We start from the raw sequence: 27,297 nt of genomic DNA on the forward strand, positions 1-27,297 counted from the left end.
CTTGGGCACCGTCGCCATGGGCTGCTGTGCCACCTCCCTGAACTGGGGACAGCTGTAAAGCAGCACAGCAGGACAGACGGACAGGGACAAAGGTGCAACGTGTACAGGTGATGCTCAGGTTACACAGCAGGCCCAAGGAGGCTGTTGTAGCAACCTCAGTTTAAGAGAAGCCACGAGACATCCTAAATTGTGCTTTCAAAACCTGCTGTCCCCAACAGCTTTTGAAAGATTATGAGAGCATGACATTGGCTTAAGCTCATGTTTGTGATCTCTCATCACATTTTGTGGCTACGGCCTAATCAAAGGAGTGTCCAGGTCAAAAGGTTTTAAATTAATCCTTAAAAAAAACAAATCCACTAGATCTATTGAAGTATTTTATCCGGGCCTGCAGGACAACACAAGGTGGAACTGAGTGTCGGAGCACGCTCTGGATCTCTTCGGGTAAGGAGGCAAAATACTTGATTAGTCCACCTGCTACGTCAACATTTCACATGTGCTTTCATGAGTTCAGTATCAATACCAAGAACCTGCACTTGTTTCTCATGCTTTTAGCTAATTAGCAAATGCTACATCTCTCTTGGAAGACTGCAATTTGTTTTGTCCACAGTAGTACTCTTTAGAAACTCATGGAGAAAAGATGTAAAGTATTATGTACTTTGCTGAATAAAATTCCAATTTAATAAGCCAGCAAATTATTTCCTGCAAGTATCTAGGAACTATTTAAGAACAGAAACAGGAGACAAGAATTAGGAAAAGGGGCACATCTGTTCTGCAAAATGAAGTCTTTGAGAAGAACTACTAGAAGTAAGAGAAACTGGAAAACACAGTGAACTCGTTTGGAAAAAAAAAAGAAGGCATATTGCCTACGGCAAAGAAGTCACACACAGAAAAAGAAACAGATTTGAAAGTATACTCAATTTTAAGTACTTGAAAAAAACAGCACCAAAGCTAACTCTTTCCTTATCACAGATTCACTGGATAAAAATGGAGTTGCATGTGCTTAGCACTTCGAAAAACAGTTGTAATTTCTGGGTTCTAAACCAGAGGCATCCAAAATTAGTGTCTGTCCAGGAAAATGTTGGTCCACTATTGAAATAATTTCCTCCCCCGCCCCCTCATCCCTTCTTGGTGTGCTTTAATTATTTCCCATGTTAGCCATTAAGCTTGATGCACTGAAAAACGGCTGATGTTTTAATGGACCACGTTCTCACTAACTCAGATGCCTGTTTAAAGAGAAGTTTCCTCCCTGGAGCCTTTCTGCTGTCGCTTATACCACATTCTCCCACCGAACCTGGGAGCCGAGACAGGTCTGTGCGGAGCTTCCGAACGGCAGTTCCGCTCCCCGCTGCTCCACGCGCCCACACCGCCCAGCGCACCTCCAGCCCCACTGCGGGCAGCAGGAATTTCACACAGCCAGTCCGACAGCACCCATCCATACATCTGACCTGCAATACTTGGGGCACATTTTGCAGTTAGAAGTAAATAGCTAAACAAAGAAGATCACGGTTTCACAACATTCCCATATGGATGCCCATGACACAATCCTAGCAGAACACAAAAAAAAAAAAAGGTATGTAAAATGTCAAAATAATATAGAAGTGTTTTACAAGAGACATAGGAGTCATTTTCTACAACTGCTCCCTTCTCCTAATTTGCATACCTTGCAAGATCTGTTTAGGAAGTGGACATATCATTGCTGCAAACCCAAGACAAGCAAACATGCCAGATGTTCTAAACATGCCAGATTTTAGTCTCTTCCAAAATATGCGCATTTTACAGCTGAAATTTCAGTAGCTAGATTTTAAACTGGCCATCTCTCAATTTCTTGCACACACTTCTAGTTGCCACCAGCTAGCCTTCAAATTCATCTTATCCTCTTTCTTGCTTTCCTTCCTCAGGTCTACGTGTTCTAAAACACAACCTAGTTCTGGTGAAGACACTGTCAAAGAAGTAAGTATCCCACGCAGGGACAAAACTCCTAAACTGCCATTTGTAACACTGAATCCAAGCTGCCACCTGAAAGTTAAAATGAGTGACCTATCACTAGCACAACAGCAATAATGGAGCATAAAGAATTAACTCTTCACCTTTAGAGTCTGGCTTGTGCATCTTCTAAACCTAAAACCACTGAAAATTACAAATCCCCTTGACCTCCGGGGTGCATGAAATGCTGTACAATACTGTAGGTAAGGCCTTTTTAAATCACAAACCCCTGTGGTTCAAAACCTGTGGAAAGAGTAGGTTTGAATTTTGACCATGCAAGACATGAAACGCTACCTTAAGGTGCTGATTTGGGAACTGGTAGGATCGGTGGAGGGGCTTTCGGGACACTCAAGCGTTTGTGGGCACATCACCTGATGCTAAACAGCTTTATTCAAATGAAGAAAGTTTTGCTATGAATACACTTACTCAATAGCAGACATCTGCAAGTTCATTTATTTTACCGTCTACTGTGTTCTCAGTCAACCATCCACATTTGTGAGCAAGATCTTCATCAAGAAAAAAATACAGTAAAACAGCAACAGAGGAAGAGCACTTATCTACACAAGCGGGTGTGCACGAGGTGTACACTTGATCCACGACCCTTGCAAGGGCTAACAGGTTGTTTTCGAAGGGCAAAGGGAAAAACAAAAAAGCTTCCACAAATCTTCCTAGAAATCACAGATGCAAGTGCAAAAAAATAGCATGTACAGTCAAACTTTATATGTTGATTTGACAAAAATACAGTGCATTCCTAAACCACATGGACAATTCAGGCTTAATTTAGAACAACACAACCTTTAAAAAAACTATTCTGCCACCAAGCACTTTCTATTTACTGGACTCCAGCAGACACCATTTTGAAATCAGAAAAAAAAGTCCTCACGTCAGGAAATTTATTCTATTATTAAGCTTCTTTTGCACCCAAACAAAACAAGCAGCGACGCACTGCCAAGCAACACCAGTGCTGCTTCACCGCACCGGCAAGGGCTGCGAGCTCTGGGTTTCCCTGCAACACTTATGGGGCTCCCCGTCAGGGCTGTGATTCCTGAACGCGCAAACGCTTTTGCAGATTACACGTCTGCCCAGTTAAATACTTCCTGCAATTTTGTTAATTATACGTCAAGGTCTGCAACTACTGAGTGACTCCCATTCCAGAAAACAGAGAGCTCCCAAGTCCCCCTCCACAATTTGTGTCTCAGCTGTCACTTCTGTAGATTTCTCTGGAACATATCCTATTATCTTAGACAGGGAAATACTTCATAAACTTCAATAAAACGTGCGGTTATGCCTCTGGATTTTTTTTTCATTTTTTAGTGCTGTACAACCGTTTTCTATGGAGGGCTTGCTTAGGGCAATATACATTTCTATATATGGAGAGGGAGATGACAAGGACCAGAGGAGTGCAACCCCAAGTTCAGCGTCCCTCAGCCGCCCACACCAACGCCGTCACCGCTACACCAACATTATCCTCCGCCGAGAGGAAAGGATAACAGAAAACACTCGGCCTCTTTTCTTCTTTTTTCCCCTCCTGATTTGCCATCAAGAGGTAAATTATCAGACTCTCTCAGAGACACAAAAGCCCCCAACAATGGGCAACGCTTCCCGCCGGTGCCACACACGACCGAGGGAAACAGGATCCGCGGCGCTGGGGAAGTTACTTGCTGTGGGATCAGAGGCCGCTGAACACACGGCAGCGACGGCGCCCGGACAAAGCCCGCGCAGGGCCCGCGGCCCCGGCCCCGAGCGCCCCCCGAGCGGCGCCCGCCGGTGATGTCACCGCGGGCACGCAACAAAGGACGCGGCCCCGGCCCGCCCGCCGCTCCCTCGCCTCCCGTCTGCCGAGAGGCCCGAGCCGCCGGACTGGAGGAGACAAAGCGGCTGCCCCCGGTACGCGGGAGCGGAAAGGGAGAGGTTCGGGCGGCCGGCCAGCGCAGGAGTGGCAGGGGGGCGGGCGGACAGCGGCGGCCCCGGCCCGGCCCTCAGGGAGGGCAGCGCGGCGGCTGCCCCGCGCCCCTCCTCACCCCCTTCCCCCGGGCCCCGCCGCCTCCCGCTGCCCGCCCCGCTCCCTCCGGCCCCGTCCAGCCTCCGCTCCCCGCCCCCTCGCCTACCTGATATGGCGGCGGCGGCTCCTGATCCGGCTCAGCCCCGTCCCCGTAGCTGGCTCTGTCTGACTGGGACTCGTGGAGCAGCGAGATGTCATCCGAGGTGGGGGACTTGAGGCAGTTCCCCATCTTCTCCCCGGGGAGCGGGGGCTCCCCCTCCGCCTCCTCAGGGACGGGCCGCCAGCCCGCACCGCCGGCGGCTCCGCGCCCTCAGCCTCCCCGCCGCAGCGCGCAGCCCGCAGCCGCCCCGCCGGAGCGGCTCATGCCAGCCCCGGCCCTAAGCGGCTTAGCAGCAGCGCCGCCGCCTCCCGCTGCGCTCCGCAGCCGCCCCGGCCCCCGAGCGCGGGGAGGCGGCAGGACCGGCCTCCCACCCCCCGGGGGGGCGGCGGCGTGGGGCAGCGAGCTCCGCTGGGGTCCGGCAGCCCCGGCGCTGTTCTGCTTCCTGGTCACCAGCTCCCTGCGCACTGGGCTTTGTCGCACAGGCCGCCCTGGCTCCTCCTCTCACTCCTCCCCGCCGGGCCAGGTTAGCAGCCGCCAGGCCCGGCCCGGCCCCGGCCCCGCGGCGGGGGGAGCCCTGCCCGCCCCCCGGCAGAACCAGGCGAAGCGGGGCAGGGGGGACCCGTCCGGCTGCCGCCGCTTGCGGGGCGCTGGGCACCCCCCGGCTCCCAAAATGGTGGGTGCCGCTTTGCTCCACCCCCGGCAGCGCGTTGTGTTTGTTTGTGTTCCGGGCCTGGCGGTGCGGCCGGGCCGAGCGGCAGCCCGTGCGGCCCCTCCGCGGCTGCCCGTGCGGCCCCTCCGCGGCTGCCCGTGCGGCCCCTCCGCGGCTGCCCGTGCGGCCCCTCCGCGGCTGCTCGGCCCCTCCGCGGCTGCTCGGCCCCTCCGCGGCTGCTCGGCCCTGGCCGGCGGGGCTTTGTGTGAGACCAAGGCCCCGTCCCCGGCGTGTGGTGGAAGAAAGGGGGTTCCTGTGGTTGTAGTTGTAGGGGCAGGGCAGTGAACCCCGAATGTGGAGGAAGACACAAAAAGCAACAGGCGGATTTTGTATCACTTTTAGGTTTCTGAAGGTAGCCTTCAGGCTTTTTATGTGATAAGCAGGTGCTAAGGTGAACTACGTATGTAGCCGCGTTTTTCGTCATAAATCTTTTCACGCTTGGATATAAGTATAGATAAGTATAGAGCAATGCAAATATCAGGAGAGTGCACGCCCCGCGTCCACTGTGTCAGCGCAGACCCACACGGGGGGGAACGACGTTCCTCTACCCAGTGTTCCTTGTCGGTGTTTTGTCCAGCTCTGTCATCTGGGATGGTTCCTCAAAGCCCCTCCCAGGCTTTCAGATTCAGACAGTGGAAAATATTTAAAAATCCTTTTTTGTTACAGTATTTTTTAAAGTGAAGCAAATTCGGTGGAGATGAGAAGAGCTACAAAGTGCACTCTGTAAATCAGTACAGCATGGCTGTGTTTTATCAGTGGGTTGTATCACCACGTTCTCGGCCGATCCGTGTCAGTCCTGGTTCGCACTACAGCTTCCAGGTTGTTCACAGTGACGTATTTGGCTCTAGAACCTTTGATGAAGCATTTGAGAGGTCCTGTGGTGGACCTCTCTGTCTGGGAACAGACCTTTTTGCTGATCGTCCATGCAAGTTTTTTCTCGAAGATTTAATTTTAGTACCGTTTAGGAATTTTGTTTTGCTGCTTATCAGTGGATAGCCTAAACAGCCCCAGTGTAAAATCTGTAGCAATAGAGCAGATATTACTGGTATTTATGGGGTTCAAACACAATATTAGGCTTTTCTAAGAAATTCAGAATAAAAATGGTTCAGAAATTTTGAGCGTTGTGGGTGATGGAGAGGCTTTACAGTGGGCTGCTGTAAATAATAGTGACTGCTGTACATGACTTGGTCATCTGGGTGTTTATCCTATGAGTAAGTTGCCTTGGTTTAATAGGAGAATTAGTGAAGCAATCGTTGGAGAGGATCCAGCAAACCACTGCCTCGTCCAGTCCTGATTTGAAGGTTAAGGCAATGTCAGAGCTGTTTGCGATGAGGACCTGGTGGTGCAGCTCCAGCTGTCACTGGTATTTTCAGTTGTGCAGTGGCAACATCAGGAACGAGATTACTGGTGACTAGGGAGCCTTCCTTCTTCAGCTGTCATTTCGTGGCCTGCTCTCTGTGGAGCGTCAGCGGTGTTGGTGTAGCTCAGTGTAGACCACAGGCACGTGCTGCCATCGGTCCTGGTCCTGCGCAGTGCGCAGGTCCTGTGGGACCTTGCGGTGCTCCCTGCTGGCTGGCATGCCGAGATTTCCTTTCTTTGGAAACCAGCGTGCCAACGTGGGTCTCTGGTCTCATCTTGATATTGTAGTCAGGACACATACCGTGGGGTCCCACATTGTAGGTGTTGCCTTTATTTATAAACACCTTGAGTGACGTCTCTAAAAGGAATGACTGCTCAGCCCAGGTAAAACTTTCCCATTAATAGGTACAGGGTGCTTGAAATCTGGGCTCCATTTAGGAGATGGAGACTTGTCAAACGCCAGAAGATACGAATGTTTTGTGATGGACTCAGAGACCAAAGAGGTAGCAGCAGTTCGCATTTGGCTCTGCACCCGTGCGAGCTCTGAAAGAGGAAGAGCTCTTACCAGTCCTCACTGTGTTCTTCGAAGTACGGCTGGTTTAAGCCACTTGCTTTTCTAGGCCGTTCACTCCTGTTCTGTGAGGCAGGTGGTTCATAGGGCTTTGCACCACCAGCTCAAAAGTTGTACAGTGGTCCAGGAGATGCAGAATGAAAAAAATCATGTGTTCATGAATGCACAAATGTGTCTTTTAATACCCACATGTATGCTGTGGTGTGACTGTGAGGTGACTCCTTTTGCTACCACATTTTTCTGCAGCTTGGGGACAAGAAAGCAGCCGAAGGGCTCTTCAAGGTAGAGGTTGCTTGTCCTTGTTGCTCAGTGACCATTTGATGGGAGTCTTCTTCCTAGAGAACACGAGCTGTTTTCACTGTTTCTTAGTATTAAGTTACATCCTTCTAATATATATTTGAATCTCATTATGGAAATGAGTGAGTTAATTTATCTGCTTCTAAAGAACATAGCATCTTCTAAAATGCACATGATTATTTTCAGTTTTGTTGATTTTTAGCTGAATTGCAGACATTTCTCCGTATATATTACAATTGTACATTGTTTTCCGAGAGACAGTGAATGCAGCACTAGAAAGCAATTATGGAACTATTATAATTCCCTGAAATGCACTTGTGATGCAGCATTTTGCTCATGTTTCTAAAAATTACTTAAACTTCTGCTTAAATTATGCTGGTATCGCAAATACCACTTACATCAATTTATGCCAAAGATACCATCTTGGTAAGGATATATTTTCCATTATTGGCATAAATAAGTTGCCTTCCACAATAACTGTTTTCCTCAGATCCAAAATGTTTTACTAGCAAGGAGTACAATGCCTACCTACTCAGTGCACTGGGGTATCTTCACGGCATGAAAAAGGACGTGTATTTTGGCATTAGAAAACCTCAAACAACAAAGCAGACGGTCATCACACACAAGTAACCTCTTCAAACAAACGCTCTGTCACCCGGCTTCCTGGCCAGTTTTCTGTAGGAGTCCAGTTTCCTTTTTTCAGAGTACCGTGTACTACCGCAGTCTCAACTTCAAGAACGATCAGAGACCCAGAAAACATGATCTGAGAGGAAAGACTGAAAGAATTGGGGTTGTTTAGTCTAAAGAAATGGAAAGTCTTGAGAAAAGTGGTAGTAATCTTCAAAAATGTAAAAATTTTCTCTAGAGAGAGAAGGAATACATTTTTCTTCATGTTAATGGATCTAGGGCAAGAGGTTGTAGAATGATAGAATGGTTTGTGTTGGAAAGGACCTTAAAGATCACCCCGTTCCAACCTCCTGCCATGGGCAGGGACACCTGCCACTAGACTTGTTCTTATTGGAGCAGAATTGGGGCACTTATCATTTGTCCTGGTTGAACATGCTTTCTGCTGCACAGCTTAAAACACCTTTTGTTCACCTTCTCCTAAGTCCTCCTGTTTCTCCGATTTTCACCATTTTTCCTGTAGCCTAAAATCTGTTTGATTCCTGTAGGTAGCTGTAGAACTTCTGCAATAACAGACTGATACAATGACGCATGGAAAGATTCCTGAGAACCTATGGAGTATGAGCCTCGACATACAACTCTGCCCAGTCCAAGATCACTTATGTCTTTGTCCTTCCCTGACGGAAAGCTCTTGAAGCTTTTCTGCATGCTGAATGACATCTGTAGGTACTATATTTTAATCCCTTGCAATTTCATTTTTTTTCCTAATATCTAAGATTGCTACCTGTCAAACTCTTTGTTACATGTCCTTCTTCATTGTTGCAGTGATTTTAGAAACCTGAAGACTCTTAGCATGGTGCTTTGTTTCAGCCTTTCCTTGTGGATCGTGATCTGTAAATCTCCCACTCATTTCACTCTCCTGCAGACTCTTTCTTTGTTCCGCTTTTTCAGGAACCATCACATCCAAAGCTGGACAAGTACTCCAGTTAAAACCTCAGTGTCGATTAAAGAGAATATTATTTAGTATGTGCAAAAATGCCATTTATCAAACTTAGTGTGCTTCCTTTTTCGTAATACATCATTTACTTGGGTTTGTAGCACGCTGTCCCTCCTTATCCCTCTCTGGGTAATTGCTGCTTACTCAGATTTTCTTACTTTATGCTTCTCCAGATGACTCTTCTGAAGGGTGCTGTTTTGTGCTTCCCGTTGAACTCTGCTCTGTGACGCTCGTCTGGCCGAACTGCAGGAGACGGGTCACTGGAGTCTGACCAGAGGGGTGTGAGGAGGAGCCGCTGGAGATTTTGCACAGAAAAGTATCAGGTGACTGTGAGTGAGTGCCTCTGGGACTGGAGAGGAGGTCGTCTATGGGAAATTAACTTACCATCTGGCCAGAAATGGTTTATCTTCTTAAGATTCACTTTTCCGATAGTCTGTGTGTGCACCCTCCTCATGGAGGGAGAGCGGGCTGGAAATGCGTACGAGGATTTGCTCGTGCATGCACAAACACTTCTGTTGTCTGACAGAATACTGCACTTCCTGCAAACATTTCTGGAAAACAACTACATCAAGCAGAAAACAGGAATGATCATAAATTGGGTGTACCTGATTTGTCTAGTGCTACGAGAAGGGGTACCAGAAAGTAGTCGTGCAGTCCCAGTTAGCCTGTCCTGGTTTGGTTGTGTGGAGATTCCCATGAGACACGAATATCTCAGTTGTTTAAGCTTACTTACCTGACAGAAGAGGAGGGAGGCGATTTTCTAGCAGAACTAATCACATTCTGGTTAAACAAACACTGCCCACAAACTGAAACAAGCCAGCGAAAGATGCTGTAAGTCTACTCCCATTTAAAAAAAAAAAAAATGTTTCAAAATTTTTGTCTAAGAATAAACGTCATTTATTCTGAAGTGCATGCCTACAGTCTGCAACAGCAAACTTTGCCCTCTTTCAGTTAAGTTTGTAGAAATTACACTCTGTGGAGCTACTTTCTCTTACTTTCTCACTGGTTTTGGAGGTGTTCTCATCTTAACAGGAACATCCTAGCAGCAGATTTGCAAACTGCTTTAGAAATTCATCTATTAGGCTATATATTGACTTAGGAAACGTCTCAAAACGTCACTTCGCTGCGTACTTTCCCACCAGATCTCATGTAGAAGTGACCTTAGAGAACCTCTGCAAGACACAGGATGATGGTAAGGGCGCGTGTGGTGCCTGAGTCATAAGCTGCACACCGGCGCAGGGCAAGGGCTGGGGACAAGGTAAATCCACTTTTTTAACGTGAGAAATGGGAAGTGGGGTTTCTTTTGTGAGGATGTGTTCTTGTCAGCTGTGATGTCATTCATTGCTTTTGCATCAGAATCTTAAATTTGTGTACAAAGATCTCTGTTGTAGAAGCCCCATCTTGTGGACAACCAGTCAATGACTCCTTCAGCACAACTTAGATTTTACACACTTAGAAAATCTGAAGATATTTTCGTAGTCTTTACAATAAACTGGAGAGTCTTCTTATTGCTGGACAATATGGAAACTGCATTCATGTACAGAAATCAACAAACGCTTTTTGAAGATTATTTCCACAGGTAAGAAATAGTGAACTAGAGAGAGCTGATAAACAGGGATGGAAACGAGGATGTTGTCCCTAGAACTCTGTTTTAAGTCTGAATCAGCTAAAAACTGTCAAACCTGAATCCTGCCTTGAACTCCCAGAGTAGTTTCCTGTAGCATTTGTATAGTATAAATGAGTCTTTGGGTGGCAAAATCATATAAGGGCAGAAGGACATTATTGGAAAAAAATGGTGAGACAGAAAGAGCAGCAAAGTATGTATGAGAACTGAATCTGGAAACTTCGGGAATATCCTTAAGGAGATAGTTGGTTTCAGCACAAAGCAATGGCAAAGGGCAAGCTCCAGACACGGTCAGCCAATGTGCTTGGTAGGAAGAGTGTTAGGAAGGTACAAAGAGTGTGAAAACAAGCCTGTGATAAAAGCTATTTTAAAATTTCGGTATGACATTAGTGGAATATAATATCTGTATATTATATAGAATAATATATACACAGAATATGTGTTTGCCACTCCGAAGAAACTGGGTTACTGTATGATAATTTTTTTATTTCCTCTGCATGAAGAAATTAGGAAACGACATGATAGTGTTCCATTTAATAACAAAGGCTACACCCAAGCAGTCAGAAAGCGTGGCGACACCTAGGGAAAGTTTGGCAGAAGTATCTCCACGCTAAAACTTCTGTAGCTCCATTTTTCACTTCTTAGGTTAGCATTTGACATTTCTACTCCACGCAAAAAGAATAAAGCCTCGAGCAACATAACTTCTTGAGAAATAAACGTAAGAAATATGAGAATATGATCTCTAAGGTTTTAGAGTGATCCCAGGAGGATTTCTGAGTGGCGATAGTAGAAAAGAGCTGCTTTTCACTGAATTTGGAAATTAGATCTGTGTGAATTTTAATCGGGAGACAGATATGTGCTTAAATTCAATCTGCTCTTCAGACGACGTCCTACATCTCTAGCTGAAAATGTACCCACGTTTTCCCTTGTGAAGGTGGTGTGCCCAGCGGGAGTTTGCTTGGACGGGCCGACGAGAGTGGAGAGGAATCTGACGTGTGAGCGGGGCGCCACACCAGCGCCTGTGTTGGGAGGAGAACAGAGGTTGCTGTTCCTGCAGGTGGAAGGCGGATTAAGCATGGGGATGAAAAAAGAGACAAAAGTTCGTGATCTGGACATCATAAAGCCAGGAAATAATTTCCTAGTTCTTGTCAAGAGGAGTCTGGATGAAATCTTCACTCTAAAGACGTATCAGGTACAGTATATTTTAATATTTAACGTTACCTGCAGAAGGGAGTGCACATCTGCCACTTCACAGTTTAGATTAAAACAACTCTTTACTCATATTAAATCTAAAGACGTTGATTTTCAGTAGTCTAGGAATTTCATAAACACAACTTGTTCAAAACATAAATAGATCTAAATAAGTCACCATTCTTAGTAAATTAACAGATAAAACTATAAATGCACGTTACAAGTGTATTGTTTTAAAGTTCACAGAATGCCTGTGATTGCTCAGGAGTTCGTGACTGACTCCTTCTGTTCTGCAGAGCGATCTGAAGCCTCTTTCGAAATAGTAATCTGCGTTTTTGGTGAAGGGCATCTTCGAGGAATTGTCTAAGCCAGGGCAAAACTGTTGAGAAAAATGCGTATTCTCAAGTTTGGTCTCAGTCTGCTCCTTAAGAAAGGGACTATTAGGACTTTAACAATACACAGGGCTAACATTTTTACCAGAGAGCAAATTCTGCCAGAGCCAGCATGTGCAATAAAAAGAAGAATTAAAATGTCTTAGTGTGAAATCAAGGCATGAAAGGAGCTTTGTGACTCCTTTCTGTGGAAGGTGTTTCTTCCTCAGAAGACAGGGAACAGCAGATGCTGGTTCACCCCCCAAGGGAAGAGCATCTGAAGTGGAAACAGCTACTTAGAATTCCCTGCACTTAACTAATGAAGCATGGACAACTCAACCAGAGGAGCACAGATATTGGTGTGATGTGAAATCTAGAGAAGCTGTAACCTAGGAGAAGAAAAGGGTGTTGGAAAGCAAGAATTTATTCCAGAGGTGTCCAGGGAGCGAATAGTGATTGCTCAGAGTCCCTGTTCCAGCGAGTGAACTCATTGCGGTACAGAGAGGACAAATATAAAGCGCAGACTGCTGCCCTATTCTGAGCAGAAGGCTCTAGAAAAAGCCAGTGCTGGTTAAAGCAGACGTCTTTATATGCAAAGATTTAAAATAGCAGCAAGAGGCAACCACAGATAACATTTACAGGAATGTGCACAATAAAGAGATAAGGATGAAGACACATTTTCTTTTTTAACATGACCTACATGTGCACTAATTTTTTATACTTTAAAAGCAGCAATTCACAAGTCACACCTCTTTATTCCCTTTAAAATCAAATTTATACACCTATGCAACTCTCCTGCCAGTGGATTACTGCAAGTTTACACTTAGTGTCCAGTCCTGCTGTATGTTCTTGATAAAACATATTCGTACAAGAGATTCATATTACTTTGCAACTTTTAGCAATAAACCCTCTGTTTGCAACACACTGCAATGGAATATCTTACCATACATCCTAGAGGGGAATGTACACTTACATCCTAGAGGGGAATGTACAGTGTCTTGATGTCATCAGTTTCCTTCTCCTATGGGCACGCACGAACAACTAAAATTTCTCATACAATCTGATACAAAAGGTATCACTGAATGCTCGCCCTTGTCTTACACTCCTCCAGAGACGTCCGCTTCCCCGGAGGTGGATCCTGGCCCCTGTGCGTGAACAGACCAGCGAGGTGAGGAGGAGGCGAGGCCCCTGCCCTCACCAAAGACAGCTTGAAACTCTTCCGAGCCTTGTCCAGCGGGTTCGATAATTCTACAGTTCCTTATGGTAAGATGCTTTTTCTGGTGTTAATGTCGTGAACATTTTAAAATGGCATCAGTCATTAATTACTGTGACAGCTTTTGATTCTGTGTTTCTGTTTCGAATTTTCCCCAGTTCAGTCAGAACCAAAAGTTAATGCCCGTTGGCCAATCTCCAGTGCATGCTCCACAGAGCGACTGTTGCCTCTAATGGGTGGGGAGATCAAGGCTTGAACTGACAAAAGACATCTGTACCTTGGAAAACAAATTAATGTTTATGTTTTAATTTATAAGTTCCTGGCTCTTTTGTGGTTCCTGTTTTTCAAGTAATGTCTCTTTGGATCCCTAGCTGATGGAGAGTCAAAATGGAAAAGGCCCATGAGAAAATTATCACAATACAACATCTGGTCTGCATTGGAAAAAGCTGAGAAAGATATTTAACATTTCTGAGACCGAGAGGCAGCTATGAGGCACTTTGAAAGTCAGTCTACGAAAAATCGTGCAGGTTTTGGCCACCTGGGCCTATCTAGTGTTGTTTTGAGAAGAGCTACTCTGCTTCCTAGCATCTGAATGTGAATCTCACTTGAGCACAGATATGTGAGAGCCGGGAGTGGTAGGATGGCTGTTTGCTTTTCAGAATATTAATTTGAATCCCAGCATTGTCCCAATTATATTGTGGGGTTTTGCCAGTCTCCTAATTTTCTTTTGAGCATGTTAGCTGAAGAGTCAAAAGACTTTCCCAGGACGTTTGGCATAGCTTTAGTGGAAAACGGACTTTGTGTGTTTTTGGAAAAATATTTTGCATCCTCCTTTAAACTGTTCCAGAAGGTAAAAGGACATTAGCTAGACTGCGTGTTGGCTCACGTACTGGTATGTCACTGGTGGCAAGTTTTGCTTTGCCTAGTTGTTCCTGTTCTCTGCATTCACAGACTATGAGGAAGGCAGAGAAACCGTGGACGAGCGGTACGGGCACCGCTGGGTTCAGAGGGAGCGGACGCCTTCCACCGCGTGGAACTTTGGTCCTTCAAGGCGTCATAGCTCATGCAGAACAGAAACAATTTGACATGTAAAACAAGAAACACTGCAAATTCTTTGCCAAACAAAGACATATACTGCAGATGGAAGAACTGATGAAAATTGTTTATAGTTGAGGAACTAAGTGTAGATTTTTCAAGAACAAGGTTGCTCCCTTCCTTGCCAAGACAAACAAATCTGGTAGAACATCTCGTTGCTTTAGGCTGCCTGAGAACCCACTGGAAAGTCTGTGGACCTTTCTCCACAGAAAATGCGTGTGTTGTCAGTACATAAGCGTGTTGTCCACAGTTGCACCGTGGCAGCTGCAGCGGAAGTAGAAGGTTCTCAGGAATACACGAGGGAGAACTGGATTTTTGGCTCCTGAAACAGTATGGAGTGCTTTTGGAAACTCTGGAAATTTATGAGCTGGATGTTACTGCTACAAAAGGCTCTCTGTCGGTTAAACAATGGTAATTAATCTGCTATCTTTAGATCTCAACACTAACAACATGAGGAAACTGAGAATTCCTTTTCTTTAGAATTGCAGTTTTCCAAGATGCCTTCATTCCTGTGAACATACCCTGATTTGCACTGGTAGAGGTTTTACCTTTAGGAATCTGTGCACAGATGTTCTTACAAGGCAGTATGTAGTCATCCCAAGCAACTGTTTTTTGTGGGCCAGTTATTTAGGAAAAGCATGGAACGAGCATAAATACAGTCCCAGATACTGACATAAAGCATGTATTAGCAGAATATTATAGTTTGTATTTCCCTGATACATAGCAGGCCCTGGAAATATAAAACTAATCATGTCATTAAAATTCTATCACATCTGTAAACACACATATTGGAGAAGAGGGCCAGCAGCATCCTGAGCTGCATTGGGAAAAGCATTAGAAGAGCATTGCTTTAAATTGACACTTCTGGCAGCAGTTCTGCTGCTGCTTGCCTTTTATAAATTTTAGCCTATTCTGTTTATCCGAGCCTGGCATAGATCTAAGTCACCGATTTCTCAGTAATACAGAAAATTAAATCTGATGCCTAATAAGCACAGAGGTTTATGCAACCTTCGTTCGCTGAAAAAAATATTAAATAACAATGATATTACCTTGTCTTTCGAGAGCTGGAGAGTTGTGCACTTAGATCTTCTGTAGACCAAAGAGCTTCTGCGTTTGGACTAGAGGAGGCTGAGTTTATGCATCCCTTCCTGCAGACTTTCTGAACGGCACCTCAGTATTCTTCTCTCGTCAAGAGGCCCCCTGAAGCTGTTGTGTACAGGGTTTGGTGCCCTTCTGCTTTTCCCTCTGGTGGGAACTCACCCATCCTCTCCCTCCCAGGGTTTTCTCCAGCCTGTTCCGTCCCATTTTCTGTTAACACTCACTGCAGTTCTGTGCTGGCGTGGACAGCATCTAAAAATGCAGAAATCTGACTTCAAGACACATTGATTAGCACCATAATTTCAGGGGCTTGTCTCCCGCATGTATCAGTTTGATCAGTGGATTTATACTGAATAATTTAAAACTCTTATAGCCCTCTGAAACTGTTTCTGTCTGGCTTCTGTAATATGTGAAGTGACATAAGGTCACCAGTGCTGTGGAAATTGGTTTTGTAGTTGATGTGCTAATTCAGCAAGAAATTGCTTCTTGCAGAAACCCAAAGAAAATTAGTTTAATATAGTGCCATGCTACTTCATTGACTTTCAGGAAAGAGATAATTAAAACATTCAAGGGAGTTCAGAGCCTCTGGAGAAAATGCCATTATGGAAACATAAAGTTATTTTTACCACACAGCTTATTAGCTTCTTTTCTAAAAGGAGATCAGCTGAATGTGATGGACACACAATAAGATTTTTCACCTGCTGAGGCAGATAAGAAATAAGATCTTTTTATAAACCGAGTTCAAGATAAGAACAGACTTGGCACGGTCCTTTTGTGTCGCTCACACCAGTTTTACTGGAACCGCTGCTGCAGTTTTCTGGGTGAAAAGTTCCATCCAGATAGATGCAGGGCCGTTAATAAGGCTGCACTAATGCAACTGATGACATTGGTGGCGCCTAAGGAGAGAGGAGAATCTCTGCACTCAGTGTGAATAAGGGGTAACAAATGCCTTATTTTTTCAGAAACAAATAATTAAGTTAAATTGAGAATAGTTTTAATAGTCAATCTCAAAGAATAATCACCAAGAATTTAGAAGATCTATATTTATTCCAAACAGTGCACTTATACTAGAGAATGACTGAGCACAAAAAGTAAATTAACTGTAACATTCACTCTATGAAGATACTCAAGGAAAACAATTTTAGCAGCATAAACTGCTTCATCTTTTTGAGATGAAGAAGAATAAATAAAACTGTGGTTATTGAAGAATGAACAAAATAAAATTGAGTTTCTAAGAAACAATTCTAAAAAAGTCTATATTGTAAAAATTGTATTGTCATGTTTTAGAAGATATTTTGTTTTTGAGATATTAAAGAAAAACTGACATTTTACTCTATGTTCTTTCATAAAACAGGTGCAATACTGCTGTTCCCAAAGGAAAGAAACCAGCTCCAACAAGAGTAGTGTCTGTTCTGCAATGAAGGGTAAGTGGTTCGCAATAGCTGCATAGAAAAGAAAGTTTAAAAGTTTAATGTGGAAAACGATGTTGTTGTGTGTAGCAGTGTCCACTGTCTTCAGACTGTTATTTTTCAGGCGGCCCAGGAACACGAGCACTTATGGCATCACATCATTTTACATCATTAATAGAAATGTTTCATTTATAAAGTACGTCATCATTTTTTGCTCAAACTTCTTTTCATTAATTCCGAAGTTCTTTTGGCCCAACCGTCTCTGTGTACATTTAGCTAAAAAACCAGTGGTTTCTAATATAGACTTTACACTGAACAATATATTTAATTGCATTACCTGACATTTTAATAAACTAACTTTCTAAAAATCTATATTGATGTATATGCTGATCTTTTCTGATAATTCGTTTCAGAGTGACATTATTATGGAACCAACTGCCTCAGAGGTTGCTTTGGCTATTTTAACTCTATTCCTGTAATCCACTCCAGTCTTCATTTTTCAGCTGGTAACTTCTCCAACAATGAACATTATTATAATAAGTGATTATTTAACAAAGAGTAAATTTGACTCTGAATTTTGTTGTCATATAGGTTTCTTTCTTGGTGCAATACCTGTAAATTGGATTATTTTCAGCTAACAGAGTCTTCAGAGGCTGTGCCAATGCCTTTGCTGTACTCCTCATCCCTCTTCTTCCAAGACTATGCAGCAGTGCTGGCAGCAGTGGTTATTTATCTCCCTCACTGAGGATACGCAGCTGTAAGAACACAGAGGGGTGTAGGCTGTGGAGTGCGTGTGAACAACCTGTCACCAAAACCCAGTGAGTCAGGGCTCCTGGGTGAGATCTGCACGCTCCACCGGGGGCGCGTTTGCTCCCCTGCTGACAGTGCTCCCTGTGTCATTTCGGACAGCCTGAGATTTCCTTTGCTTCGTTTCTTCCCAGAGTGGTCTGGTTTTCTCAAATGCGGGACCACTTCTTCTAAGAGCTGCCTTAGATGTCAAGCAAGCATCTCCATGAAAGTTTTGTTAACCACCTGTATTTATTCATTTTGTTCAGTGCAGCGAACTCTGATGTCTGCTGTAACACTCCATTTCAGTTAGAAATGGCACAAGGGCAGTGGGCAGTTGTGAAGCAGCCTCTGAAGCTGCCAGCCAAAAACTGGATTTACTGGTTATTCCGATTACTATAATGATTAATTGGGAAGAGCTTGTGAATGCAGAAAAATCCAGAAGAGGTGAGAAGAAAGAAACTTGTGCAAACTTCGTTTAAAAAGAGATGCTGCCTGACAAAGAAAAAACAATTGACTGAGACAGCTGCTTAAAAAAGGTTTTCCCAGCTGAAGGTTGCAGGGTTTATATGCCTTGCTATAATAGTTACATATTTGTCAGAGTTGAACTAGAAATGGAAATGCTCCGGTGGATGAACTTTCATATACTACTGAGGAGAGTTTGAGGAGGGACTGTTGCTGTGGTCAGTATTAGTCAAAGGGCCTGCAGTGTTTGGGCTGCAGAGCTCCATATTGGAAGAAGTGACATAAAGCGGGGGGTCTGTGCCCAGATTCCATGGCAGAGACACAGACGCTGTTCGTTCCCAGCAGGGTTTGCGCATGTGAGATCCCCAGGCAGAGTTCAGCACAGTCCGTGGACAACCCGAGAGGGGAGGAGCTTGGTCCAGGTCTTTGTCTTCTCCTCCACCTTCACTTTACACTATTGTAAAAAACACATCATATGAAGTTACTTTTTTAAGAGGTAGAAATAGAAAATGCAATTCAATGTTTAATGTTATGCTTGCCCAGCTTAATAGATAGGCACACACAGGATGGATATGCACTCACACAGGATGGATATGCACTCACACAGGATGGATATGCACTCACACAGCATGGATATACACTCACACAGGATGGATATACACTCACACAGGATGGATATACACTCACACAGCATGGATATACGCTGCGCACAACCTGGAGATCTCCTTCTGTTTAAAATTCTGACTCCTCTGTGCTTTACTGATTTGCTCATATAGCAGGCTACCCACTCTTCTTGGCTGATGCTGAGTAGAGTTGGTAAAAACTGCAAAGACAGCAGAGTACACTGATGACAATGTTTATTATACATTCTGTTCCACAAGTGGATTTTTAGGAATCAGGTTTTTAATTTAGTTATTTTACTCTGCTTTAGCAAATGGTAGTTGTTGTTTTTCAAAAATGCCTGCCCTGTTTTAGTTGCCTTTGTTGCCACTAGTCAGCTTTTCATTCCACATAGTAATGTCCACAAGGTGGTGCCACAGCTAAAAAGTTGGCAATAACTAGAATATAATTTGATAATTTTACCTGCTTTTTCTAACTGACTAAGGTATCTGTGTCATTAAATAATTAATAATTATTTTATAAGCATAGTGTCATCTGCATTTCTAATGACATCACAGGTTTGCAAGCTTTATTTTTAAATGACCTGTGTCAGCAGAGCTGGGTCTGTCTGCTGCCTGGGTGGGAGCAACACCCAAAGTCATGTACGAAGACGAAGAGACAGCTCAGGGTTAAGTAGAGAGCCTGAAGAATGAAGAACGGGATCCGCAGAGACTGAGCCCAGCAGAGCTGGGTATGTCCAAGCAGGGCTGCCAGTGCGAACACTCCGCCCCACAGACGTGTCTTCTTGTGGAGGGCTTGAGGAGATGAACGTCTAGATCACTTCAGCAGGACCTGAGTCAGCCTGAGTCCAGACAAGCAGAATAGTTCATCCTCAACCTCAGCTGAGTCGGCTTCCATGTGGTCACCCTCGTGTGGCTGTGGCACGTTGTAGCCTAATTTTCAGGTTTTTTCCACAGCCAGGCTCCCCGCTCCCCTGCCATGTGACAATGTACTGTTGACTGTTGATTCCGAAGGGGTATGAAGTGCTTACGGAGGGACCTGGTATGAGAGCGGCTGGATTAGTATATACAGGTGCAGTTTAGTAGTAGTCTTTTCCTCTTCAGTCAGAGCTAAAAAGGCAGCCATCCCAAACTGCGTTTAGTACAGGTGATCCTGTTTCTGAGCGTCTTTCTACACAAGATCAGACTAGAGAAAGTAGAAGGCAATAACAGGGAATGTAAAATGAGTACATGAATTAACCACCCAGTACAGAAAAGACAATAAAACTTAGAGAAGAAAGTTATTTGTGTAGATCTGAATGGCTGTACAGTTTTATAGCAGACTGGCATGTCTCAGAAGAGCTGAAGGGGAGAGGAGCTTGGTCGTTGCTCTCTGCATGTGTGTGTTCAGCTACTCTTGGCTACGTGGCCATGGCTGCTGCTTGCACCCCGCCCTGCTCGCCTCAGGGACCTCTGCAACGCAGGTATGTGTGCTAACACAATAAATAACCTCTAAGAGCTTTGCAATGGCTAGATTGAGTTGTTTATTCATCACATTACTTTGTAACAAAAGCAGCAAGAAAAAGGAATAATTTAAAATGGCTTTGAAGCAAGCACTGCACTGATTGTCGCTTCCTGCTAGAATCTCTTTTTGGTATGGTAGGCCCATATCAGAAAGGGAAAAATAACTTTTGGATAATTTATTTTCTTGAAATTTTAAAATATACTAAATTTCTGGTGTCTTGTAAGAGAATCAGTGGGAATTACATGCACCCGTTGAAGGTGGCCTCTCCCCAGCTCTGAGCAGAGTGAGAGTTGGAGGCTCACTGAGTCCAGTACCAAAAGTCATCACATAACACAACTACCGCCTCTTTTTTTTTTTTTAATATCATAATTTAAATTACATTTTAAAGTGGTTTACAGTATTTTAAAACCTTTTATTGGTTTTAACATCTGCTTGGAAAAGTCAGAATGAGAGAACCAACTAAAAGTAAAGTCGCTGAAGAGGTCAGCTAGATCTAACTGCTGAGTCAGTCAGTCCACGTACCTCGTTTGGACTGACCGAATCACGACAGCGACATTCAGTCAGGGTGGTCCTGCAAGGTCGTTCTGAGTGCGTGGCTGCAAGGTGTGGTGCAATTAAAATGACATCTTTCTGGTTTAGTTTGGACTTTGCATTTTCTCTGACTTGATAAAACTGCTTTCAAAAATGTATATTTTTCAGATGTTTTACACAGAGAAGAAAGGATGCTCTATTCTAAAGGGGATGGCAGAGCGTCTGAGATCATACGTTTAAATCTCCGCTGTATGTAAAACCCAGGTATGCGTTGTTTTAGTAATTTAACAACCAAATTGAAATCCTGAATATTTGCCCTTGCGATGCTTGCGATGATTTTGCATTCTTGTTGGAAATCCCGTAAGTATTTTTGAAACATCAAAACTGTTTTTCTTCTAAGTCTGGTTTTCTGGTTTCTCATCTATACAGTCATGAACAGAATATGCTTTAGCTCTGTGTCTGTGCCTAAATCTATATTTAGATCCCATTAAATATTAGAAAGAGGTAGCTTGAGTATTCTAAGTTGGGAGCGAGTCTGAGCGTGGCTCAGAAATCATCTGCAGATGCACAGTGTTCACCGGAAGCAATTGAGAATGGCAGTGGTATCCTGCAGGATGTGTGCAACTCGTCTGGCTATGTGTTGATTTACACAGGACTACGTTATAGATTATACATTCTGGTAATTGTGGTATTGTTATTGCTGGGCTGTATCTAAGCACAGGAAATACATATAAGCACACTTGAAGTGATAGCAGCCACTGCTGTTTGAAAAGCAATATTTTATTCTTGTTGAAAAACTCACACATAGTATGCGTTTGCAAGAGAAAATAGACAAGTTCCTAATTAGTGCTTAACAAGACTTTTAGGAAAAAGCTGATTCATTATGGGAGTCCCATAACCAGCATTTGCAAATAAATCTACATAAACTTGTATTCTTAATCAGTTTAAACAATTTGTTTTTAGTATGGGCTCTAATCCAAGATCAGGAAGGAGACAGTACATTTCAATCTGAAAACACAAGAAAGATCAAAATACATTTTCAGTGGGTCACCAAACCCACAATACTAGGTTTCTGTTGAGGAGAATGAGTAATACTATTCTAGCTACGTAGAATGCTGCAAGTGGGTAATAATTCCATTAGCTGATAGGGCAGATTATGTATTCTGCAAGAAAATTATGCCATCTAAAAACTTGCCCTAGTTCTTCAGCTCAGTAAGAAAGCCTGCCCGCCGTGCCCATTTCCCTCAAGTCCCTCGATGCCTACTTGTCTAATACTTGGATTCAGGAACAGGCTTGTTCTCCATCCAACATCCCCAACAAGCCCTGTCTTGCAGTTCAGGAACACATTGGTTCCAACCTTGACCTGAAAAGAGGCGTCTGTTCCTGCCGCTGCTCCCAGGACGTGGGGTTTGGGTTCATCCTCAGCTGTGCAGCTGGAGGTAACGTTGATTCCGCTCTCGGAGCCTGTCTCCCCATTTCCCGGGGACAGTGCGGGATTCAGACCTGTCCGTGCACTTCGGAAAATCGCCGATCGAGTCGGGGGCCTCCCAGGTTCCCTCCTGGACAGAGAGGATGCTATGGGCACGCTGCGCCTGCTTACTTTGTTTCACCAGGGAAAACAGATTAAAACTGGTGTAAAGTTTCGGTCTTGTTCCTCCCAGCAATAGAAAATTACAAGGGAAGAGAATATAAGACAAAGCTGTAACTTTATGGAATAATTAGAGGAGAACGTACAATGTTCTCTCAAAAGGCCTTCCAGCTAAATATTTTGTTTGTTTGAATATTAGGAAACATTCTTGCCTGTATTAATAAATGAGAAAAAGTAACAGTAGAATTGTGAAACAAATTAATACATCTGAAAAAAATATAAGCCCCAAGGCCATAGCTAGATCTATATCCATACTGCAGCTCGATGTTAGTTGTATTGTGGGGTGAAATCAGAATCAGAGTTGACGCTATTTGATACTTTTCCTGTTTGTGATCCTGGATCTTGTAATGCTGTTGAAGATCAATAGTATCTTGCTATACTGTGTCAATTGATTTCTTAAATGATAGTTCTGAGTGAGGTTCTAAACAGACACTGCAACATATAAGAAAGGATTGCCCTACTAATGGATCTAATGCTGATGTGATAAACATATATACAAAATAGCCCAAAGCCTAATGATTTGCTTCACAATTTCATGAAAAGCTTTTTATCGTTTTGCACCTATAATATTTAACATTAATAATATATTTTTCTTTATGAATTTATAAATGCTACTGGCCTGAAAGTTTTGTGCTGACAGTCAAACTAACACTGAACAAAACTTCAGTTTTGTCAGATGTCATATTAGCAACAAATTCTAAATGATAAGGGAGCTGATGCCTATAAGTTAATGTGCCTTTGCTTTGAGGGGAGGCTCATTATACTATCTTTTGTAAGTGTCACCTGCTTAGGTAAGCTTTGATTTACAAGATAACATGAAGATATGTTTAATTTGAAATATGAAATATGAAATATGAAATATCTTCAGTATTTTCTTGGACAGGAGTCTCTGTCCCTGGTGTCAACTTGTCATATCCTGTTGAGCAAAGGAGCAGCTTCAATAGTACTTGCAGTACTTAATGTTATGCAAGTTTTCCAGGTTCGTTGCTGGGATCAGGGCTATGAAGGCAAAGGTCAGGTGAAGATCCCTTCTTGGAACACACTAGGATATGAGCCCCTATGTTTATTTCTTCTTCATAATTCTACTTATTAAATAGACCAATTTACGATAGACTTTAACATAATTAAATATATTTGTATTTGCGTGAATCACAGGGAAGGAACAAATCTATGTATTCTGTCGAACAGCACACCTAATGTAGCTGCAGCGTGTGTGGATCTTTCTGCAGTACATTCAGATACTGCCTTTCATTGAGCACTAAGAGATGTTGCCTGCAAAATATCTCATGGCTTCAAAAAGAGATTGTGATGTCTGTCTGTTTGACATGGGAGATATATTTCATCACTCTTTTACATGACCTCAGAATCATTGTGTACTTCCCTAATCATGAGTATGGAGGATCAATGACAATGGAAATGAAAACACCAGACTGCGTGCCGTGCGATTTGTAATTAGCTCGGGATATCCCAAGGAAATTCTGTAAGTTGCTTTAGTGTCTTCATTTTGCCTTGTCTCAAATCTATCTGGTTTTCTTTGAGTTTGTACAAGCAACTTGCCACTAAATTTTTGGTGGAAATGTGTATGTTTCAATTGAAGCACAGTAACAAGTCCTTGTCACTAAAATCCCATGGGTTCTGTCATCTGCAAGGACCCGTGTGGAGCTCCAGAGCCCTTGTGGCTGTTGGATAACTCAGAACATTCCTCATCTTGCTTGAGCAGTATGACATATCTCTAACACACCTGAGATCTCTTTAGGCCTCAAATATTTGGTTTAAATGTCTAAACAATAAGAGTTTCTTAAGCATTAGAAGACACAGAGTTTAAAGATCAGATTGAGCCATGACTTCTGCATTTACTGCTTCACTAAAGCTGCCAGAATGCTGAGGAGCCAGCCTGCCAGATGCACCCTTCTGTGTTTTGGGTGAGTAGCAACCTGTGCCTGGGATCTACTGCACAAGTTATGTCTGAATCCATTTGCAGTCATTTTCGGTGACACACAACGCGGTCAGCATGAACTGAGAAAACTTCGTCTAGCACTTTTGTCAGTGTGCCAGAAGAAATTCCTTGGGATTCAGAGTCTAAGGTTTCATTTCAATGAATTGTCAGGATGCTGAATGTTATTTATTCTACACTGAGACTCATTTTAATGCAAAACACTGTCAGCTGCCATCAGTGCAGGCAAAATTATATTTCTTCCTACATAGACACCCATCTAGATACAATCCAGTTTGCTCTCCTGTCTCTGAATTTGGTATTACAGGGACGGCAGGAACAGAAACTGCAGCTGGCCTGGGATTCCCTTGCGCTTGATTGTGTGTCAGCAGCCTGATCTAATTAGGCAAGTCTATTTTCCCACAAAATAAAATTATTGTAGACAACAATATGATGAATTGAAAACTTCTCAAAGTTGTTAAATTCTATCTGGTTTTGAAAAGGAGCTGTATCGAGCAGATACTCAGCGAGGCATTGCAGCCCAGTGGGCAGAGCGCTGGACGGGGATTGAGAAATCTGGGTTCTTTTCCAAGCTCTCCTGACTTTTAAATGACCTTGAGCTGCCACTTCCCTGTGCTTCAGTTTCTGTGTCTGTAGGAGGAGGATGATAATCCTCCGTAATGCTTTTAGACTCCCTGAAGAAAGGATCAGGATCAACACGAGGTATTTCTTGCACTGGCCTGAGCGGGATGCAGCTGTGGTTGAAGGTGGCCAGGACTTGGTCAATATTCCGTGTATTCCAGGAAACTGGGGAAACTTGGGTTGCTAGACGCCTTGCTTTCTGTTGCCTCTTAAAACATATTTCCATGTAAAAGGTCTTTCTTATTTTTCAGACCATTACAAAATATCTCCAGAACATTTCATAGTATTTAGTTGCCACATTAATACTCACGGTTCTTACTGGCATTACTGGGAATTGTGATTGCCAAGTGCCTCTCAAGATAGTACAAATGATAACATAGATAATGTATTTTTGACCAAAAGAAAGTGTTTTGCAATGTTATACTTAGCATATCTGGGGAAAATTTTTGTCGGTTAGTTTATAAGGTATTTCAATTGGACTTTCAGCGAGAGTTTAAAACACTCTGAAATTTTAAAAGAAGTGTTTTTTAAAAAAATTGTATCTTGATGTTACATATTTTGTATTGATACACAGCTACCAGCTCTGTGCACAGAAAGAACAGCCTACTTCCAAAACTGTTGAATGCTTTGACCTCAAGGGCATAGAAACTGTTGACTCATTGTTTTTACTGCATATAATATTGGTCCTTTGTCACATCCAGGGAATGACATCATCTTCTTCATTGTTAGCAGCAGGTTTGAAGAACAGAAGAAGCGCAGCATTAGTTGTCTGCTGTATTTGCTCTTAATAAACGAATGGGTGTCTGGTATCAAGGTTCAGATGAGCATTTTTGGGGAAGGCTTTGGAGCGGTTTGTGCCCAGCGAAGAGGGCGGGGCGGGCAGGGAGCCCCGAGCCGGCCGAGCCAGGGCCACCGGTGGCGCCGGCTTCTCAGGAGCCGTAAGGGGAGGCAGGAAGGGAAGAGAGGAGGCACAGAACAAGACAGACATTCTCTTCAAGGTCAGTTTAGTAAAAGGAGTCGCCAAACTTCTGGGAGTAAATCGTGTTTCTCTGGAATCTAAAACTGTGAAAGGTGATTCTCTGAAAATAAGTCATCTCTAGGACACGCTGACAAAATGGGGACTGATTATCTTCAAAATACACCAGGATAAGAATTTTATCCATTCTGAATTTGTATTCGTGTCTATTAATCTCCTACTCCCTATCACTACAGTGTCTGTGTCCTGCACTCGAAAAGTGATCCCCTCTTAGGCGTGTTTGCTGGCACCTGCCTGGCTGTGGAAGGTCAGGTCGCTGCAGGCAGTGACCGGGTTAGTGGGAGTCGTCGTGGGGGTGAAACACCCCCTTCTGCTGCAGGATTCTGCAGAACTCTTCCATGGCGTGGAAAATGCTAAATGTTGCCTCCTGAACAGTGAATATTCGTGGTGAGAGAGAGTTTACTCAGGCAGAGAGAGATTCCTCGAGAGTCTGATAAAATGCCAAATCCTAATCTCTTTCCATTATCCACTGCCTTTAAGTTTCCCAGAAAAATGTGATGTATTTAACTGTAAAATTATACCTTTGTGGACCCCAAGAAGATTTTATGATGGATATAATTTCCTGCGTTGGCAGACTGAATCAAACTGGACTTTGAAAAGCTGAAATCCCTCCAGCTGTGAGAGAAGAACCGAGGCAGCGGGCTGGGAGAGCCCCGGCAATGGGTCAAGGATCCAAGATCGCTTAATCGCAGTGGCCCACACAGCAAGAGTGGACTCCAACCAGGGGTACGGGCGTGGAAATACCTCTTAGGATGCCAAAGCTGAAAAAGAAAAAAAGCTGAACCATGCTGTGAAAGATTAAATTCATACACGCTGACTTGGAAGCATCAGGGACCTGATGTATTGTCCTTTTCACAAAGCAGGTGTATCTGTGCTTGCACAGGTTGAGACACCTGCCTTGTAAGTAGATGGCTGAGGTTTAGGCAGGTGCATCTATCCCAAACTTATATTCCAAATTTTAGACTTGTCTGTTATGAGAAGTGAAGAATGTTGGGGTTTTGTCTTTGTGTTTCATGTGCTTTTGCCGCGTGAAGCCTGACCTCTCAGTCGTCTTTTCCAGTCCGCAGTTCCTCTTCACTCAGCGTTTCCAAAAGATCTCAAGTAGCATGAATTTTGGTCCAGTTAAATCCCTTGATTTTCCCTTACCCTGTTTAGAAGAGGCTTCATTTGTACAAAAGCAATAATGCCAGCCATTTCCCTTCATCCCTTTAATCATACTGGCCACCTCTTAAAGAACTTGGTTTCTCTTTTGTGTCACTTTCTGACAACTTGTCTGAGTTAAACAGGTTGCTCTGGCCAAATTAAATGCTTGGGAAAGAGACCATACAATTAATTTGCAACAGTAAGTTGTCTCAGCATCATTTCTCTTCCTCTCAAGGGGAATGCTGGCTCAAGTAAAAGATTAATGTAATAAAAATCTTCTAAAGACATCCTGTTAATTGTCCCAACCTTGGATCTGTTCTTCTGTTGTACGTAGTCAGCAAACAGT

At 43.7% G+C, this 27,297-nt stretch overlaps 1 protein-coding gene and 1 long non-coding RNA gene across 25 annotated transcripts in view; one reads left to right on the forward strand and one right to left on the reverse strand.

Annotated features, from left to right (window-relative positions):
• The window catches only part of RNF11 (ring finger protein 11), a 29,723-nt gene extending 25,177 nt beyond the window's left edge, over nt 1-4,546 (reverse strand). The window contains exon 1 of the mRNA XM_065071407.1: nt 4,092-4,546. Coding sequence (XP_064927479.1) covers nt 4,092-4,214 — 123 coding nt within the window. The 5' untranslated portion in view covers nt 4,215-4,546. The remainder of the gene's footprint in view (nt 1-4,091) is intronic.
• LOC110365603 (uncharacterized) lies at nt 3,739-26,724 on the forward strand. 24 transcript variants are annotated; one of them, XR_010474174.1, is made up of 9 exons: nt 4,621-4,758; nt 8,194-8,371; nt 8,816-10,221; nt 11,201-11,458; nt 12,940-13,091; nt 13,993-14,547; nt 16,589-16,658; nt 16,768-19,977; nt 20,718-26,724. It is a non-coding gene; the product is annotated as an uncharacterized LOC110365603 (long non-coding RNA). The 24 variants fall into 24 exon arrangements; XR_010474179.1 differs by lacking the exon at nt 13,993-14,547 and having other exon boundaries at nt 8,816-8,965; nt 9,785-9,900; nt 10,021-10,221; nt 16,589-19,977; XR_010474166.1 differs by having other exon boundaries at nt 16,589-19,977.
• Nucleotides 26,725-27,297: the final 573 nt, after the last annotated feature.

The sequence above is a fragment of the Columba livia genome, chromosome 8 (assembly GCF_036013475.1).
Source record: "Columba livia isolate bColLiv1 breed racing homer chromosome 8, bColLiv1.pat.W.v2, whole genome shotgun sequence".
NCBI classification, from domain to species: Eukaryota; Metazoa; Chordata; class Aves; order Columbiformes; family Columbidae; genus Columba; species Columba livia.